This window comes from Electrophorus electricus, chromosome 14, assembly GCF_041902795.1.
Source record: "Electrophorus electricus isolate QZ-2024a chromosome 14, ASM4190279v1, whole genome shotgun sequence".
Lineage (NCBI taxonomy): Eukaryota > Metazoa > Chordata > Actinopteri > Gymnotiformes > Gymnotidae > Electrophorus > Electrophorus electricus.
Window position 1 is genome coordinate 1,682,501 of NC_137510.1, and position 17,500 is coordinate 1,700,000.

Here is a 17,500-nt window from a genome sequence, read left to right on the forward strand (position 1 = left end):
GTTCTGTACTTCAAAGGACGACCTCACCCCAACGCTGGCCCACTCACTGCCCTCGGGCATGTGACCCCCGACCTGCTGCGCCAAGAGAGCAGAGGGTGCCCCCTGCTGGCCGTGTCGGTGCAGGATGAGCTTCACCACACTGCAGGAGTGGATCAGCTTCACTTCCAGGGCCACGTTGGCCGTTCCGGCTTCTCGGAACACAAAGTTCCGGCGGGCGTGCGGCTCGCCCGCGCCGGCCAGCCGTATGTGCGCGGAATCCGGACCCACCTGCTGGAAGAGCAGGGCTCTGTTCCTGACAGCGCCCGACGGCAGACCGGTCCGGGAGACGCTGGCGGCGAGCGAGGACGAGACTCCGGCCGGGATCCAGAGCAGACTAAGCAGGCTGATCCCGGAGCTGTCTCCGAAATAGCGGATGTTGCACTGGGACGGCGTGAGGACCTCGAAGTTCAGCCAGTCGCCTGCGTCCACGGCCGCGGCGGCAGACAGCGTGACCGACGTGTCCCGGTAGTTGACCCCGGTCTTGAAGGATCGCGCCACCTCCTGGTTGGTGCCGTTGGCGTTGACGTAGGCGACGAGCGCGAAGCCGTCACGCACGCAGGTGTGGCCCATGGCATAGAGCGCCTGCTGCAGGACGAACTTCGCCACGCCGCGCTCTGTGAAGCGCACGCCACGGCTGTCGTGGGTCAGTGCCACCATGTAGGGGTCCGAGACGGCCGTGATGCGGAACGCTGGCCGGTAGTTGCTCTGGTAGTGGGCGGCCGTGGACGTGTGCGCCGTCATGGCGACAGCGCCGGTGTCGTGGGACAGCCAGAGCAGGCTGAAGGCGGAGGGTCCCAGCTCATACAGCTGCAGGTCCCTGCTCTGGTTGCAGTGCTGGTTGGAGCTCCTGAGCACAAGTGATAGGGTCTGGTTGGGCTCCACCTCTGCCACCGCACTCACGCTCACCCCCTGCACGTGCTTCCTCTCCGGCTGCTCTACCCGCACGCCGCTCAGGTCGCGACCTTCCTCCTCGCTGCCGTTCAGCCGCACGCCCACCTGCAGGAAGTTCCGGCAGCTGTGCTTCAGGGCGAAGTTGTGGTCCATCCACAGCAGACCATGCTGGCGCAGGCCGAGAGAACCGTCGCGGCCGGCCAGCAGCTCGGCCGCCTCCGGCCCCCGCGCGCTCAGCTGCACGCCCGGGAACACGCCACCGTTCCTCGCCCCGGCCGGGGGCAGCGCGACCGAGCCGGACCACGACCGCGACAGCGTGTTCTCGGAGGGCGCGCCGCACTCTGCGTCGCTGGTGGCAGTGCAGGGCGTGGCCATCGGCCCTCCATCACAGTCCGAACAAGCTTGACACTCCTGCAGTTCCTGGTTGTAGAAGTACTCGTGACCACACAGACCTGCGGACAGCTCTCTCTCGGACACGCCCAGGCATCGAAACCCCCCTGCACACACAAGCACAACGGCTTTAGCTAAGGTTGCTAATAATCCATAAACGCTGAGAAAGACCAATTAGCATTATGCAAACGAGATCACGGTTACAGAACCAACATACTTATTTGATCACAGTAGTTTACACTCATTATTAGCCATGGTGACATTTTGGGAGAGAGGTTTGAAATTTGTACCCATGTTTGTTTGTTTATTTTTGTTGGCTGTTTTTTTGCTTACCTGGCGTATTGAGGCATTTCACTCGCTCGCCACACAGATTTTGGATCTCCAGACATTCATCCCTGTCCTGGATATCAATACATTTTTTTACTCAGTGATATTGTGGGAATATAAGGGAACAATTTTACATGGTATAATAAAATCCACTATTAGGCCCATGCTCTGCCTATAAGAATACTTATTTTGTAATAATTTTGAATAATTTGAATAATTCTAATAATTTAATTACATAGTGTTAACTTCACAGTGTAGAAATCAGAAGGATCGGAAATGAAAACACTAAAGTCACCACGTGAAGGCCCTGGGACCCAAATAATACCTGACACATCCTGTCAGCATTTGGGGAACACTGGGACACCAGGAAAAATCCCGGTGGGCACATGGTGCACCTCTCGCACCGCGGCGGCCGTCTCTGGAAGTCACAGTACTCTTCAGGGCCGCAGGCACTGTGGCAGGCCAGCAGCGGAAGCTCGGCGTCCCCGGCCACGTCCGCCACCTTGGCGTCCACGTCCGTTTTGTGGACGGTATAGGACTTCTGCAGGTGGCTGCGCGCTTGGCTCTGTAAGCCTGCCAGGTGGCTCTCGAAGTAGCTCTGCAGCTCCCCCTGCAGGCTTTGGAAGGACACCTGCTTGACGGTCTCGGAGAGCAGGCCGTACTGCGCCTTGACCGCATCCATCTGCTCGTACATGCGCCGCTGCTGGTCCAGGATCTGCCGCTGTTGGGACAGCAGCGCCCCCTGCTGGTCGACCAGCTGCTGCTGCAGCTCGCGGATCACCAGCTGCTGGGCACGCAGGGCCTCCACAAGCTTTTCCTGACCTTTGGCCAGCTGTAGGTGCAAGACCAGCGCATCTTCTGAGGGAACCTCGTTCTCTCCTGGAAAGCAGCGGATGGCAAAGACCCAGTTCTCAGCAGTACAGGGCACAGACGCCATCAGAAACCAAACACCCCACCCCACCCCCCACACAGAGCACAGATATCACTCTCTAGTATGGGAAACAGACCCACATACAACATCACGAAAAACACACCAGCAACTCACACAGATGGCATTTTTTTTCCCCTGGATTCTTATTCCCAGCCCAGACAGAGAGACAGAGGCCACAGAACATATCCATAACATCCACAATACATCCAGTTTTAGCCCCAGTATACAAATTAAATGGCAACACAAGCCTCAGTCCCCACAGGGGAGAAAAAGTCCATCATTACTGACGAGAGTCTTTCCTGTGACGGAGAGACAACCTGATGGCCCAGTTCTCTTTACAAAACAGGCAACATTTCAGACCTTCAGTCGGTCCTTTGATGGAGCTGACAGCACTACAGACGACCCATCCATCCCACGCCACAGCAAGTCACTGACAGCAACACCCCACACCTTGTTTAGATAACATCACAGACTCTACTCTCTCCCCAGACACTTCAAGGACATTAAAACAACAGGACACAAAACATCACCTCTGTCTGGCTGATTTTCTCTAAATCAACACAGAACAAGCTTTTCGCAATGCTGCTAAATATATAGAAAATGTATTCCTATTTTTTTCTAAACAAAACTTTCAAGAAAGAGAAGACCTTGGTGTTTGTAGCACCGTTACCACCCCGGCCTCGTGTACACAGAAGTGCTCTGGTGACTGGCATACAAAAACCAACCCTTTTATACGCTGATTATAACGACTTTGGTCTTGGACAACAGCCACTTTTCCTCTTCCTTTCAAAGCTACAATTTGAGGCTGTTGAAAGTAGTGTGGAAAGACATCAAAGCAGCTTGAATATTCTAGACAGCTGACTGCCAGAGATGTCCTTTCTTCTGGAATAGGACGCGCTTTGCCGTCTAGCCGAACAGATGTGAAAGGCTACATGGGCAAGACTACTTATTTTTCAATTACACACTGAAATGTTTGTTTAGTCGGTGAGTCGGAATTAAGCATATACGAACTGTGTATTCCAGATGATTAATATTTCCAATCATCTGTCCTAAAATTTGGCCCGAGGAGCAGCGTTTCAGTTCACCTGGTTTGATGTCACATGTCAGCTGTACTCCCAGAGGAGCGGCGCCGAGCTCCGACGAAGGGTATCCAATGTCCGGAAATTCCGCCAGAAACTGAGCGGCTCTGTCCGGCACATGGACGAGAGTAGGCTGCTCTTCGGGCCCGGACCCGCAGGCGTCTGCCAGGCAGGGTCTGGCCCTCGGTTGTGGCCGTATCCTCAAAGGCAACCTGCACTCGAGCCCTCTGCATTCGCGGGTGTCGTTCGCAGGCTGCGCTGCTCTTTTGGTGGTTACGCAGTGCGCTCCGGCGCACCCGGGACCGAAGACTTCAGCGGCGTGCGTCCTGACAGCGTCGCCTGCGCGCTCTCCCGAGCGCCCGTGCTGAGACCGGAGGGTCGCGTGAGATTCGGAACCGTGCGCCGGCGGAGGGTTCGAGGGCGCGCGCTGGTATTTGGGAGGCACCGGCGCGGTTCCGCTGTGTGCTGCTGGGCTGTGTTGCCGCGGCGGTCTGGACGAGCGGGGTCTCGGGTCCCCCGTCTCTCCAGCGTAGCACTGCGTCCCTGCGCATGCCTCTGAGACACTCTTCGACACGATACACGGCGACAGTAAACACGACAGCAACAGTAAAGTCCTCGCGGGCGATGACATTTTTAAGTCATCAATCTCCCTAAATAAATAGAAATGAGAACGGTCACACAACTGATAACTGGGAGTATACCAGCACCAAACTAGCACACCAGTGAGAGAGACTGGACTGAGAATTCTTTAATGCGCTTCCATGTGAGTTGATAACACTCACCATAAATAAAAAGACATTCAACGTCCACAAATATGACCATGGGTTGGTCAACAGAACTCCCTCCTTTCTGTCGCTCACTGGGGAAAAAAAACCCCCAAAATAAACCCTCTTTCATCTGCTGAGTAGCCTACATCAAGTTACGTGCGGGACGTTACCTGCTGCTCTCTCCGGTGGTGTCGCGCTGCTGTCGGTAAGTCAGTACAAAGAGAACGAGGTAAGCATCCCCGTGTTGGCCGCGGCCCCCTCTCCGAGCGATCTGGAGGGAAATGTCAGTATGTGGCATTCCCGAGGCTTAATTAGCATCAGGTTTCCTCGGTGGAGTTTAACCCCTCGCCTTCCTTTCTTTCTCTTCTTCGTTCGTTTGCTTGCTGCTAGACCGCTCCGGGGCGTTTGTAAGAGGGTCTTTGTGGAGGAGTCTGACTGTTTAGACAGCTGTCGTGCTTTCTCCAAACGCTGTCACGGCCATACCTTTTCGGGCCAGTGACCTGTGCAGAATACCAGCAACACAAATCGACTATAATTAGAGTTTGAGATCGTCGGTAAGACACCGTCAGTTTTGCTGCGTTGTAGACATAACAGCCTAATGTCAGGAATTCGGGAAAGTTAAAAAAAAAAAAAAAAAAAAAAAAGTGTTCCCAATAGACAATAGCTCATTTTTACTTTAACAGTAAAATCACTTAATCCTTTCATTCGGATAGTCTTTCTTCCTTTGTTAGTTTATGATGTAAATGTATACAGCAATTAAATCGCATTTACTTTAAATTGGTGCATAAGTACACCGGTATGCTGCTAAAGTGCGCTTGCTTTTCTAGCGCAGATTCTCAAACGGCAATCAGCGCAATCTGAGATTACGAGATTAAGATCAGAGAGAATAAGGTTTACTCTGTTCTGAGCAATCCTGAAATTGCTCTATTCGACATTTTGGTGTTATCTGTATATTTTACTGGAATAGTCAGGCTGACTTTAATGGGGTTTTTTTGCGCATTGATTTTTTTCCAGCAGAGGGCGCTGCTGTATTTTTGGGTAGTGTGTAACGGAACTAATCGTGTTGTTCCAATAAGCTTCGCCGAGAGATTTTGATTGGGTTGCGTGGAGCTGTTTTTGCCGTTAAAGTCACTGCCGCAAAGGCGATCGATATTGTGAGGTGCAGACTCACGGGTACGTTAGCCAGGATAAAGTAACCCTAATGGTTTTTAAAGATTGCCTGTCTGTCATTGAACACTTACTATGTCGCGCCCACCTAACCACATGGCCTGCTGTGGTTACTTGACACCAACTATATATATATTCTTTCTTTACAAGTGCCGAAGTATGTCTGCTCAGAATCAAACCCGTCGTGTTCCGGGTTCATAGGCCAGGAAGGGTCATGGAAATCTCATACTTTTGTTGTTCAATTCAGAACTAAACAAGTTCATGCGTTTGACCATCGTCAAATATTTCACTGCTCCTTCCACAAGGCTACTGGAAGGACAAAGAAAAACACAGGTTGCATTAGGCACAGTAATGTTCCGCAGTTCAGAACACATCCAGAACGCATCTAGAACACATCCAGCACATCCAGAACACATCTAGAACACATCCAGAACACATCTAGGACACATCCAGAACGCATCTAGAACACATCCAGCACATATCCAGAACACATTCAGAACGCATCTAGAACACATCCAGAACGCATCTAGAACACATCCAGCACATATCCAGAACACATTCAGAACACATCCAGAGCGCATCTAGAACACATCCAGCACATATCCAGAACACATTCAGAACACATCCAGAATGTATCTAGAACACATCCAGCACATATCCAGAACACATCTAGAACACATCCAGAACACATCTAGAACACATTCCAAACATATCCAGAACACAGAACACACAATGCATCCATATCCAGGTCTCTCTGGGCCTTAAAATGGATGTGGATCTCTTGCCCAGGAGTTAAACCTGATCATACTGTGTTCTGTGCCCTGTCTGAAGACACCCAGGACACACGTCTAGCTGTAATGTTTACCTATAGTCCGGGAATAATAGCCACACTCTGGTCTTTGGAGAGTAGAAAGTAGGATGGTCCATAGCACAGGGTGGTCTGCCAGAGGGGTCTCGAAGAGAAGCGAAGAGGAAGAAATATAAAATGACTGCAATAACTGTCAATTGGAAACAAATGTACTTCACTGAAATATAAAGCCATAAGGTGTGATCATGAATTGAACAGTAGTGTTGGGAGCTGGGTAGATACAATGTAGAAAGATTTCTCTGCGAGACTTTGAGTAAGTTGAATAAAACTCATCTAATAGTACTGTATTCAGAAATAGGCTTGCTTTTATGAGGGTTGCCAAGTGCAGGAAATTTGTGGATGAGTTATAACTTTTCAGGTGTCTAAGCAAATATTTTAGTGTAGTCCTCACATCACTTTTAAAGTCAGAAATATAAAGCAAAAGCAAAAGTTGAGAGGAGAGAATAGGAGAAAGTTCCTGGCGTGAGGAATGGCTCTCTAAGCAGACACAATCCCTTCCCCCTGCTCCCATAAAAATCAGACCATTTTAAGGGAGTACTCGACCCACAAACTGACCTGGCGACTCGACTGTTTTAGTTATTTGCCCTCTTGTTTCTACAGTGGGGGCAGCACAAGGCATTCTTTAACCCCACAGACGAGGAGACGAATCACCTCTTACCCTCTGAGATGCTCAGCTTCGTCTCCGTAGGGTTTTTCCCTGAGACTGTCTGTGTCTTTGTATCTGCGGAGCACGTCACACTCTTGCGTTGCCGTTGTGATGATCCCATCCCTACAGCGTGAGCTGAGGAAGCCAGTGATATCAAACAATGCAAAGTCCTTTCCAGTTTCTTACAACAATGCCATCTGATTCTGCATCAGACACCTGATACTGAGACTTGTCTTAAACAAATGACTTGCTCATGGTTCCACATTTTAGCATTTCTCAACTTCAGGTCAATTTTATTGGTCCACTGCCTTTTTGCAACAGACATTGTAACAAAGCAAGTTTCCTTCATAGCTATATGTGAGGTGGGAGGCAGCGGTCCTGGATATCCCAACTCACACCACACTTCTGTCTCTTTATTTACCCATGAGGCAAATCATCTCTGGCTTTTCCCTGTCTGCTCATCTGCATTCCCACAGCCTCGCGCTTCATGCTAAGCCCCCAGCAGAGAAGAGCCGTACTGAAGTAGTGTGCAGGATCTCCTCCGACAGGCAATCAATTATCTTCACATTAGCCGAGTAACACCAAGTGAGACTGAACCCCAATTTTCCTTCCACGGACTCTCTGCTCTGTCTGGCACTGCAGATCACACAAGCAGTTCACTCACATCACCACCAGTTCTCCATCACACGGCTGAAATATCAAAAACCATGACACTGCAATTTATTTAAAAACAACAACAGCAACAACATTTAAGAAACATGCCAAAACACACACACACACACACACACACACACACACACATACACACACACACACACACATACACACACACACACACACACACACACACACACACATACACACACACACCTACAAGCAGGGGGGCAGTTAGCTTTCCTTTCTCTGTTCATCCATGGGAGAGTATAATCTGTTGGTGTTGGGTATAATCTGAAGATGAGTTGCCGTTTGTCTGCCCCCACTCAGTGGAATGCAGTGAACAGGTCTGGGCCTGAACTTCCGCATACAACAGGAAGTTAGCTAACTGTCAGTGAGTCAAACACACGGGCAATTGCCAAAAGAACGAACCGTTGCTTCAAGTAACTCTTTGAGGAATTTATTTATGAATCTATTCTTTATAAATTGAATCCAAAGGATTACGTTAAAGGTAAGCGCTCTCTCTCTCTCTCTCTCTCTCTCTCTTTCTCTCTCTCTCTCTCTCTTTCTCTCTCTCTCTCTGTGTGTGTTTCATCCTATCACCACAGTTGTAGAAGGGTGTCATAGTACTAGATGTAACGGTACACACAAGTCTGCAATTTTCTGTGGTATTTCGTTCAAATCTACTAAAAAGTGTTTTTGTTACACAGGTAATTGTTACACAGATGACCGCAGAGCAGAAAGGCTTCATTTACCTGATATTGTATTCTTATCAGCTCACCAGACACGAAGCTCTTTCACTGTGTCGATAAGTGCAAAATACGTAGACTGAGCAGGTTGGGAGCACTCTTAGGTCTTCTACCTATTCTAAAGTGAATATCTTTAGATCTTTGTTGTTTTGGACTGTGTAAAGTGCTTTACTTTTAAAATGTCAGTTCCAAGTACTTCCGAACTGAGGAGCACATTCTGGACATTCTGGCTTTGCCACGTTATGTTAGCAGGGACGTTGGTGCACTGAATCCCTCACATTCAAATGTGATCAGCTGGGGACAGATTTGGGTAAATATAGATCGTGTATCAGAGTGAGAGAGAGAGCATGATTCAGAAACTCAGGCCATGCGGATATGAGCTGGTCACTGAGATTTATTTTTGACCGTGTAAAGTTTTTTTTAAGAAGGATTTATTTAGATTTTGATACTGTTTTCAAAGTTTCCATTATCAAGAAGATTTTCCATTTCCCAGCAGTTTGGGAGTCTATGATCAGCCCTCACTACTGTGAAAATACCAGACCTCTGACCGCACAGAACTACACCCAGAACTACACCCAGAATAACACCCAGAACTACACCCAGAATAACACCCAGAACTACACCCAGAACTACACCCAGAATAACACCCAGAACTACACCCAGAATAACACACAGCACTACACCCAGAACTACACCCAGAATAACACACAGCACTACACCCAGAATAACATCCAGAACTACACCCAGAATAACACACAGCACTACACCCAGAACTACACCCAGAATAACACACAGCACTACACCCAGAATAAGATACAGCACTACACCCAGAACTACACCCAGAATAACATCCAGAACTACACCCAGAATAACACACAGAACTACACCCAGAATAACACACAGCACTACACCCAGAATAACACACAGCACTACACCCAGAACTACACCCAGAATAACATCCAGAACTACACCCAGAATAACACACAGCACTACACCCAGAACTACACCCAGAATAACACACAGCACTACACCCAGAACTACACACAGCACCACACTGAGCTGGACTCTGCATATTTCATAATGATATAAAGAAAAGTAATATTATGTTAAGATGATGAAACACACCAAAAGATTAAATATTTTCCGTGAAGGAAATATTTGTTCTTCTCACCTTAATTCCAGATCAACCAGAGCCTCCCTCTGGTACTGTCATGAGTTGATTAAACTTATTTTATGAATAAATTTATGAAATTATTTTATCTAAAGCTAATGATGACATGCCAGCACCAGGGACCCTACCAGTGCCTGAGCAAGTCTGGTTGATACCATGCGACAGTTACTGCTATCACACCTTATAAAAGGTATTTTTGCTTATATGCAATAAATATTGTTGCATTGTTTGGCCGTTAAATATAAAGTATGTGTCAGTTTAATTTTGGCTGGAACTAACAGAGGAACAATGCTGTCAAGCCTCCAACACAACACCTCCAGTAGCTCAGGCTGGATTTGAGTTCTGCTCTGCTGTTTTTGTAAGTAGGTTTGGACATGCTGCATCATGACTTGGTATAGTAAAGTGAGGTTGGCCTAGCTCTTTTACGCACCTTGCCTAGTCTATCTATCTGTGTGTGTGTGTGTGTGTGTGTGTGTGTGTGTGTGTGTGTGCGTGCGTGCGTGCGTGTGTGTGCGTGTGTGTGCGTGTGTGTGCGTGTGTGTGTGCGTGCGCGTGCGTGTGTGTGCGTGTGCGTGCGTGCGCGCGCGCGCGTGTGTGCGTGCGTGCGTGCGTGCGTGTGCGCGCGCGTGTGCGTGTGTGTGTGCGCGTGTGTGTGTATGTGTGTGTGTGTGTGTGCGCGTGTGTGTGGAGAGAGATAAAACGTACAAACAAGTACAAACCACTTGTTTGTAATTTCATATGTAGTCCTGGGGGTGTGGTAATGTGTACTCATGGATCTATATGTAAGGGTGCAGTACTGACAGCCTTTGTGATCCAGCCTCAGAGACGCTCAGCCATGGAAATTGCATATCTTTTTGTTTTGTCCTATGGCAGACAAACATGACCAGTAGGTGAAGGACAGGCACAGTAGTGTTTGGTCACCAGTGTAAGAGAAAAGTTAGTTTCTATGTCAGTGATAGATTTGGGTAAGATCACACATCATTAGACAGAAATCTTTGTTCTTTTAAAACTAGGGTATCAAATTTCATAGACATCAGCTGATTTTTATACTTAAATCTAATTCAGAGACTTTTATTACATTTCAGTGAGTTTCGAGGATGTAGTTTTTCAGACAAATCTAGGTCATGCTAGTGCACTTAACTGGCCGATGTAGCGCATTTGTACCCTGCAGCTGTAGGAGCTTCTGCTCCATAACAGAGGGAACGTCCGGACCCGTAGCTTCACTCTGCCCAGCTGTTTAACTCTGCGCTCTCAGACAGTGTAGTGCACCTACCGTTGGGAAAAATGCAGAAAATCACGAAAGAAGAAGTAGTTGCATCTCACTGTTGCTCTGAAAAAAGGCGGAGCTGTTTGTAGACGAGATGACTTACAAACACACTTATCCAGAAGGACTTACAATTTCAAGCATGTTACCACGATAAATGAATGTAATGTTAGGAGTCTTGCCCAAGGACTCTTATCAGTATAGCATAGCGCATTTGCCCAGAGGGGGTCTGAACCCTGGTCCCTCCTCAAGAGGGATAGCACAGTCACCCACTACACTATACCAACAACCTGCCTGGCCATTCTGATACACAAAAAGTTTTGTTCATTCTGTCATGCTGCCATCATACATGCCATGATATGAAAAATAGATTCGTGAGTGCGGCAAAAATTCTCTACCAAATCCATCAGCAAGGCAATAGCGGACTGCAATCTGCATTAGGGATCGGCGCGTACTAGAGCTGCAAGATATACTCCACACCGAGTGAAGCTGTACCGTTTTAAAATTGACATACAAACATGTAAGAAGAGACACGTTGCAACAGGGCCCTGTGAGGTGCTGTCTGCTTCCTGTTGGAAACTTCACTGTTGCTTTCATCATCGAGAGAGGGGAAGTTGACTAACCGTTTCCTGAGGACACAGTCCCAGCAGTGCAACACTGCCAGCATGGAAAACAGACTGGTTAGCACTCCGTCTGTTCGAACCGAGCGGCGGATCGGAGTTTAGTGACTAATGACCGGGATTAAGCATTTCTGTGAGATTACTGAAATAAATATCTTAAGATTGTATGGGTTTACAGAAGGAAGGTGTGTTTCTGACCATGGTATGATATTAATAATATTATTTTTAAGAGGGTTTTTTATTATCTTTAAGATAAAGCAATCCTGCTCATGTTTCAAACCACACAGGAAAGATCTGTGTCATCTGATACAACAAAAATAAACGTACACCCTTGTTACGGAAGGGACGAGATGAATAGAAAGGTTGTTTGATATGAAAGAGAAGTGGCTTGATTGTGGATGCTGTATATCCTTACTCATGAGACCTGCCTGACCTTTTAGTGCTTGTGCACCGAACAAATTTGTTCTGCTAAACGAGGCCTTGCGCATGTGCTGACCATATCAGGTCATGCACTAACTGCAGAACTTTCTGCTGGGCCTTCTCAAAGCTGAACAAGCGTGCCAAAGCTCCACTTCCAACCAGGGCTATTTTTGTACCAAGGTTTAAATAGATTTTTGGTGATCTGCAGTATGAGCTCAAAAAGTGCGATTGTATTGTGTTGTTATGTAGCACCTGCCACTAATACACTGTAGGCACTGATGCTTTACAGACAGAAAGGACGCCCCCGAAGTAGGATGGACAGTCTTAAACCTGCTTTTCTTCACTAGCTTAATGAGACACTTGATTGAAAGGTTAGAAGCAGCTAAATATTCGCTTTAACTTTTCATTTTAGTACCCCAACTTCTCAACTCCTCCCCCGCCCTAAAAAAACAAAACAAAACAAGGTTCATTGTTATCTACCTTGTCCCGACTCAAGCATTATATCATATAGCGAGTCCAATCTCCTTTGTGGCAGCAGTAATGTATGAGGGTAAGTGTGGAGCGTGTCTGTCTGACTCGTGTCTAGAGATTGTCTCAGAGAGAACCCGGAGGAGTCCTCTCAGAGGAAGCTGAGGAGGACCTGATTGGACACAGGTTTCACTGGTATTCTGGAAGGGCAGGCTGACATCACAGCAGCCTGGCTTTGCTTGGAGGGGAGGGGATATAATTGGTTGCAGCTTGGCTTCTCGGTTTTGAGCCTTTGTTTTCACTTTGACGCAATCTGGGCTCGATTCAGCAGTCTTTTTGAAGAAAGAGTAGGAAACACAAGACATTTCCAGCAGCGGCAGTTTGTGTACAAGAGAGATAATAGCATTAATATTAATCATCCCAGCAATAGAATATTAATGCTACTACTAATAATTAATTATTAGTGTTAAGAGTAGCACTAATAGTTGTTGTTGGGGAGGATTTCGGTCATATTCAGGTCATATTTAACTGAGTATGCCATCATACGTGTCACTTTTCCAAAGCCTGCATGTCCTGACAAAGAACGCATGCCTAGAGGAGATGCGCAAAGCTGACTTTCATCTTGAGGCCGTGTGTTAGGTGTTGCACAACTTCTGCCTCTGGGCTACATATAGCAACAGTTTGCACATGAGCACAGATGTATATCGAGACCTACAGAGACTGCTGTCAAAAATCACAAAAATCTGCAAATTAAAAGGTCATGGAACCAAACGTTCGGTGACAGAATTCTCACCCTGACAGCTGTGATCACAGATAAATGTAGTTCTACGTGGTGTTCGGAGAGACTTCGCACTGCAGACACTCTTCACGTCCTTTTTCTGCGTTTTCTTAGCTGATCCGTTTTTCTTTCCTTCTTCTTGTTCTGTTCGTCTAGATTTGTGACTCCTAAGAGCCACTTGCTGCATTAAAAACAGCAAAGCTGATTTTAAGGGGGAGAATCTCTCGTAACGTGTGTGAACTCTTTCTGGTCTGCCGTAGATGGAGGATATCGACGCCATGTTCACTGACATGCTCCAGGAGATGGATCTCCTCACGCTGGTAAGACCTTTCATGCCGTCTCATAGCCGTCACGCCATAATGACCCTGGCCACTGTTGGTCAGTGACCGAAGCTTATGTTCCCACCTGCTCTGAGGTTTCAGTAGTATTCTCAATAACTGGTGTTTGAAGGTTTATCAAGATTTCCTATGTGTTAGAGTTTTTATCTGTGAGTCCCTTTGTCTAATTTAAAATTACAAGGGGCATCTTTGAGTTTTTTACATAGTTTCAATTCTCCTGTGGCACAGTACAGAGTGTGCAGTTCACTTGACACCTGACACAGTAGCACTCAAATACGTGTGGTCTTCTCTGTGGTGCCCAGAAAAGTTTGGACTGTTGACAAGATGGGAACATGTTGCTGGCCAGTTCAGAGCAAGAAGCTTAGAAATGCCTCACCCAAAACCTCCTCTATTCATGCATCAACATGCTGTAAAGATGCTTCTTATATGTAAATAAAGTTCACAGGAGTTCAAAGAATGGAGAGTTCCTCTGTTGAAAATGATATTGTGAAGATACATGGGTGTGTGGGTGATGTAGATGATATCTGTGAGCCAATCTGTCCTTTTTGTGCGTTTTGTCAGAGCCTAGCAGATGAAGTTCCAGAGTCCCCAGTTACCGTCCAGTCCAGCCAGCAAGTCAACCTCTCCATTGGCTTCACAGATCTGAATGGTAAATGGGCCTGGAACACGTGGTTCTGGGATGAGGTGTTCTGTTTCCAACCTCACGGCAGTTCATGACAGACTCTTAACCTATGCTTGGCGGCCCTATTCATCAAATATGTCACTTTTCATAAGAAATATGCTATTAATTAGCCATAACATTGCACAGGCCAAGTGATGCAGAACCCTGCAGCTTTGTGTCTGAAAGGTCTGGCTACAGTGCAGACACCAGTCTGATAAGCCTGCTGTCCCCTTCAACGTTGTTTAATTTCCCTCCCGTTTGTCTTCTTGTCTTCCAAGCATCCCTACATGAACTTGAGGACAATGACCTGGACGCGCTGATGGCCGACCTGGTGGCGGATCTTAGCGCCACCGAGGAGAAGTTCGCTGCAGAAAGAGGTGGAGTACAGGAGCTCCCGGCTCCCACGGCTCCCGCGCCTTCCGCGCCTCCCAGAGCTGAGTTTGATCCTGCTGGCCCCTTTGCACCTCCGCCCCCACAGCCTAAGGCTGAACCTCCTGTTCATAGCAACAGTGCGAGTTTCACTTCTACGGCCGCTAACACAACGCTACCACCCCCATCCACGCCGTGCTCGAAAATATCTCCAGTAAGTTACACTCTGAGTCACATATGCACACCCACCCACACCCTCACACACTCCTTCACACTCACGGGCACACACACCCACACACGCAATTGCATGCATGCATTCGAAAGCAATTTCCCACCAGATAACGCTGGTCACGGTTTACTGTGAAAGTTGTAAGGTACTATCAGTGTGATTGTTGCTTCTAGTGTACATAGCATTTCAGAAATAATTATGCAATATTTAAAATACTTCATCTTTTAGGCCCCTGTCAGTACAGGTCTGTTTAGTTTACATTTTCTCAAAGGATTGAGAAATATTACACTGGAAACACAGGCTTCATTCTTGCATGCTACAGCCTGTGTTATAGTAAACTGTGTTATTGTTCTATGAGAAAGAAACAGGGTGTAACACACACACACGCACACACACAAACATACACAGTATATGAACCCAAGGTTCTGGATCTGCAACCATAGAAAGTCAGGATCAGTGCAGGAGCGTGCACACCCTGTTTAGTGCACAGGAAGAGAACGGTGGAAGCACATTTTGGTGAAAGCACTTCAGCAGCAAATCTCTTCAATTTATTGCATAACAAACATTGCATCTCTAACTTCTATTTATCAGCACATTTACTGTAAGGCTCGAGAAATGAAACGCATATTTTCACCGTGAAAACAACCACGCCTGGTTTGTGTTGACTCGCTGGTGCCGTACACCTTTGAATGTGCTGCACAAAGTAAGACACTGGGCACCAGACATGGGCTTCCATCTAGACCAGTCTAGAAAACATATCATATACCGATCATTAGAGGTCAGTCTAGAAAACGGTCCACTGGTGTTTACCAAGACCTGCAACGTGGGGAGGGGCATGAATGGTGTGTGGTTCCTTGCAGTGACCCTCATGCATAAGAGGCGGCAGGTACCGGGCCTCGAGCTTGCTGCCATGCCTTGCTGGAGGGACTGTGGAGCGTGTGTAAGCTGACCTTTGCTGAACTTTGGTGTGTTCAGGAGGACGCGGAAGCGCAGATGAAAGCAGACAAAATTAAACTCGCCCTGGAGAAGCTGAAGGAGGCCAAAGTGAAGAAGGTGAGAATGTCAAATCGCTCCTAAGTTTCTGAAAGGATGCATGATGGAGGATGCAGACGCTATTAACTGTAAGTGGTGGGGAATAACACAGCCATGCGTCTATTCAGTGTCAGACACATACGCATTCTGTTGTTCAGCTGAAGTTGTCCATGGGGCTTTCTACAATTGGAAAACATCTGTGGCGTAGGACAAAACATTCAGGGATAGTCAGGAGGCTTAAACAACCAATATTCCAGTAACATAGCTCACTCTAGCTCAAGCTCTGAATAAAATGTCTCAGAAACACCACTGAGAAAGGTTCTTCTTCACCTTTGCCAGAGGTGAACCAGTGACGGACCCGACCACACACCATTCTTTCATACCTTTCTCCAAAGCCCTTTAAAACAATCGCTTTTGTTTAGTCTCCCCTTCAACGTGTCGCGTGCTCCTGAAAAGTGATTGACAGATGTGGAGGCCCGCCTACCCGCAGAGAAGATTCATGGTGTGTTTTTTTGGTGTTGCTAATAACAGCCCTGACTGTTACACAGACTTTAGTCACAGACTTTTGTTCTTCTCCCATAGCATCTGTTGTAGTGAAAGCTATCAGGAAACATTAAAAAATCTCTTACATTAGATATAATGAATGGCACCCCATATATACATCATATATGTCATCTATAGTTCCCAGAATTATTCATGTTTCTCAGGTAATACCGATGCTTTTTCATTTCATCTTTTTTCAACCATTTCTCTGAAACCCATTAATCAGAATAAAGGATGTCTGCCATCATGCAGGTATACCACGAGCAGTGAAACACCGCAGCCGTGTTTCCTCCCCACAGACAAAACCAAGCGAAATGTGCGGCCCAAGCCGGAATCTTCTGGCACACAGGAAACAGATTTTAGAAGGATATACATCTCCTGACATTTGACAGCATTCCTCTCAGTGGTCTTTTATTTCTGAATAGTGATATGAGCTTTTTCAGCTGTCAGGTCAGGCGTGGCCGTCTTCCTACGCCTCCAGGATGGTTAGGGTCAGTCAGGCTTGTTTGGAAATTAAATTCTTTGTTTCGTTTCCTCAATAGAAGCTAAGAATGTCACATGAATTGTTTCATCATTAAAAACGAAATTATTCTGGGGAATACAGAATACGAAAATGTCGCATGTGAAACTTTAGTTACACTTATACTGTTATTATGTCATTTAAGCATTAAATGTTAACAGTAAATAGGTAACATCTAACATGGATTTGCCTGATAATCTGATAATGAATAGATAACATGACCCTGAATTTTCAGATGTAATTTAAAGTCAGGGAGGCTGAGATGATTTCCTTTAACAAACAAGCAAAAATGTGAGGACCCCTACGCCCAGAGCTGGCACATGCCTTAACCGTAACATTATCCACGTGCAAGGTCTACATGAGCATCGCCACATCCGCGGTGGTTACAGCAGAGTGTGCACGTGGACAGTGTGTAACGTGATGTGCTATTTTGCCCCCGCGCAGTTGATAGTGAAGGTGGAGATGACAGATGGCAGCTCCAAGACCCTGATGGTGGACGAGAGACAGACGGTGCGGGACGTGATAGACAGCCTGTTCGAGAAGACGCACTGTACTGGCAGCGTGGACTGGTGCCTGTGT

The 17,500-nt window shown here is 47.1% G+C and overlaps 2 protein-coding genes across 6 annotated transcripts in view; one reads left to right on the forward strand and one right to left on the reverse strand.

The window, feature by feature from the left end:
* nell3 (NELL (neural EGFL like) family member 3) overlaps positions 1 to 7,293 on the reverse strand; it is an 8,410-nt gene extending 1,117 nt beyond the window's left edge. Inside the window, exons 1-7 of one of the 4 annotated variants that reach the window (XM_035530403.2) lie at positions 7,118 to 7,293; positions 6,457 to 6,544; positions 4,595 to 4,924; positions 3,664 to 4,307; positions 1,973 to 2,526; positions 1,654 to 1,720; positions 1 to 1,427 (exon numbers count right to left, since the gene is read on the reverse strand). The exon at positions 1 to 1,427 is cut by the window's left edge and continues 1,117 nt beyond it. In XM_035530403.2, the coding sequence (XP_035386296.2) occupies positions 1 to 1,427; positions 1,654 to 1,720; positions 1,973 to 2,526; positions 3,664 to 4,307; positions 4,595 to 4,722 (2,820 nt within the window). In that variant the 5' untranslated portion in view covers positions 4,723 to 4,924; positions 6,457 to 6,544; positions 7,118 to 7,293. The other 3 variants (XM_035530404.2, XM_081696850.1, XM_081696849.1) reach the window with 3 other exon arrangements.
* Positions 7,294 to 8,126: 833 nt separating this feature from the next.
* The window catches only part of apbb1ip (amyloid beta (A4) precursor protein-binding, family B, member 1 interacting protein), a 17,311-nt gene continuing 7,937 nt past the window's right edge, over positions 8,127 to 17,500 (forward strand). The window contains exons 1-6 of one of the 2 annotated variants that reach the window (XM_081696713.1): positions 8,127 to 8,270; positions 13,490 to 13,549; positions 14,129 to 14,216; positions 14,507 to 14,811; positions 15,802 to 15,879; positions 17,366 to 17,500. The exon at positions 17,366 to 17,500 is cut by the window's right edge and continues 25 nt beyond it. In XM_081696713.1, coding sequence (XP_081552839.1) covers positions 13,490 to 13,549; positions 14,129 to 14,216; positions 14,507 to 14,811; positions 15,802 to 15,879; positions 17,366 to 17,500 — 666 coding nt within the window. In that variant the 5' untranslated portion in view covers positions 8,127 to 8,270. Of the gene's footprint in view, positions 8,271 to 13,147; positions 13,209 to 13,489; positions 13,550 to 14,128; positions 14,217 to 14,506; positions 14,812 to 15,801; positions 15,880 to 17,365 lie in introns of those variants that run through there. The other variant, XM_081696714.1, reaches the window with a different exon arrangement.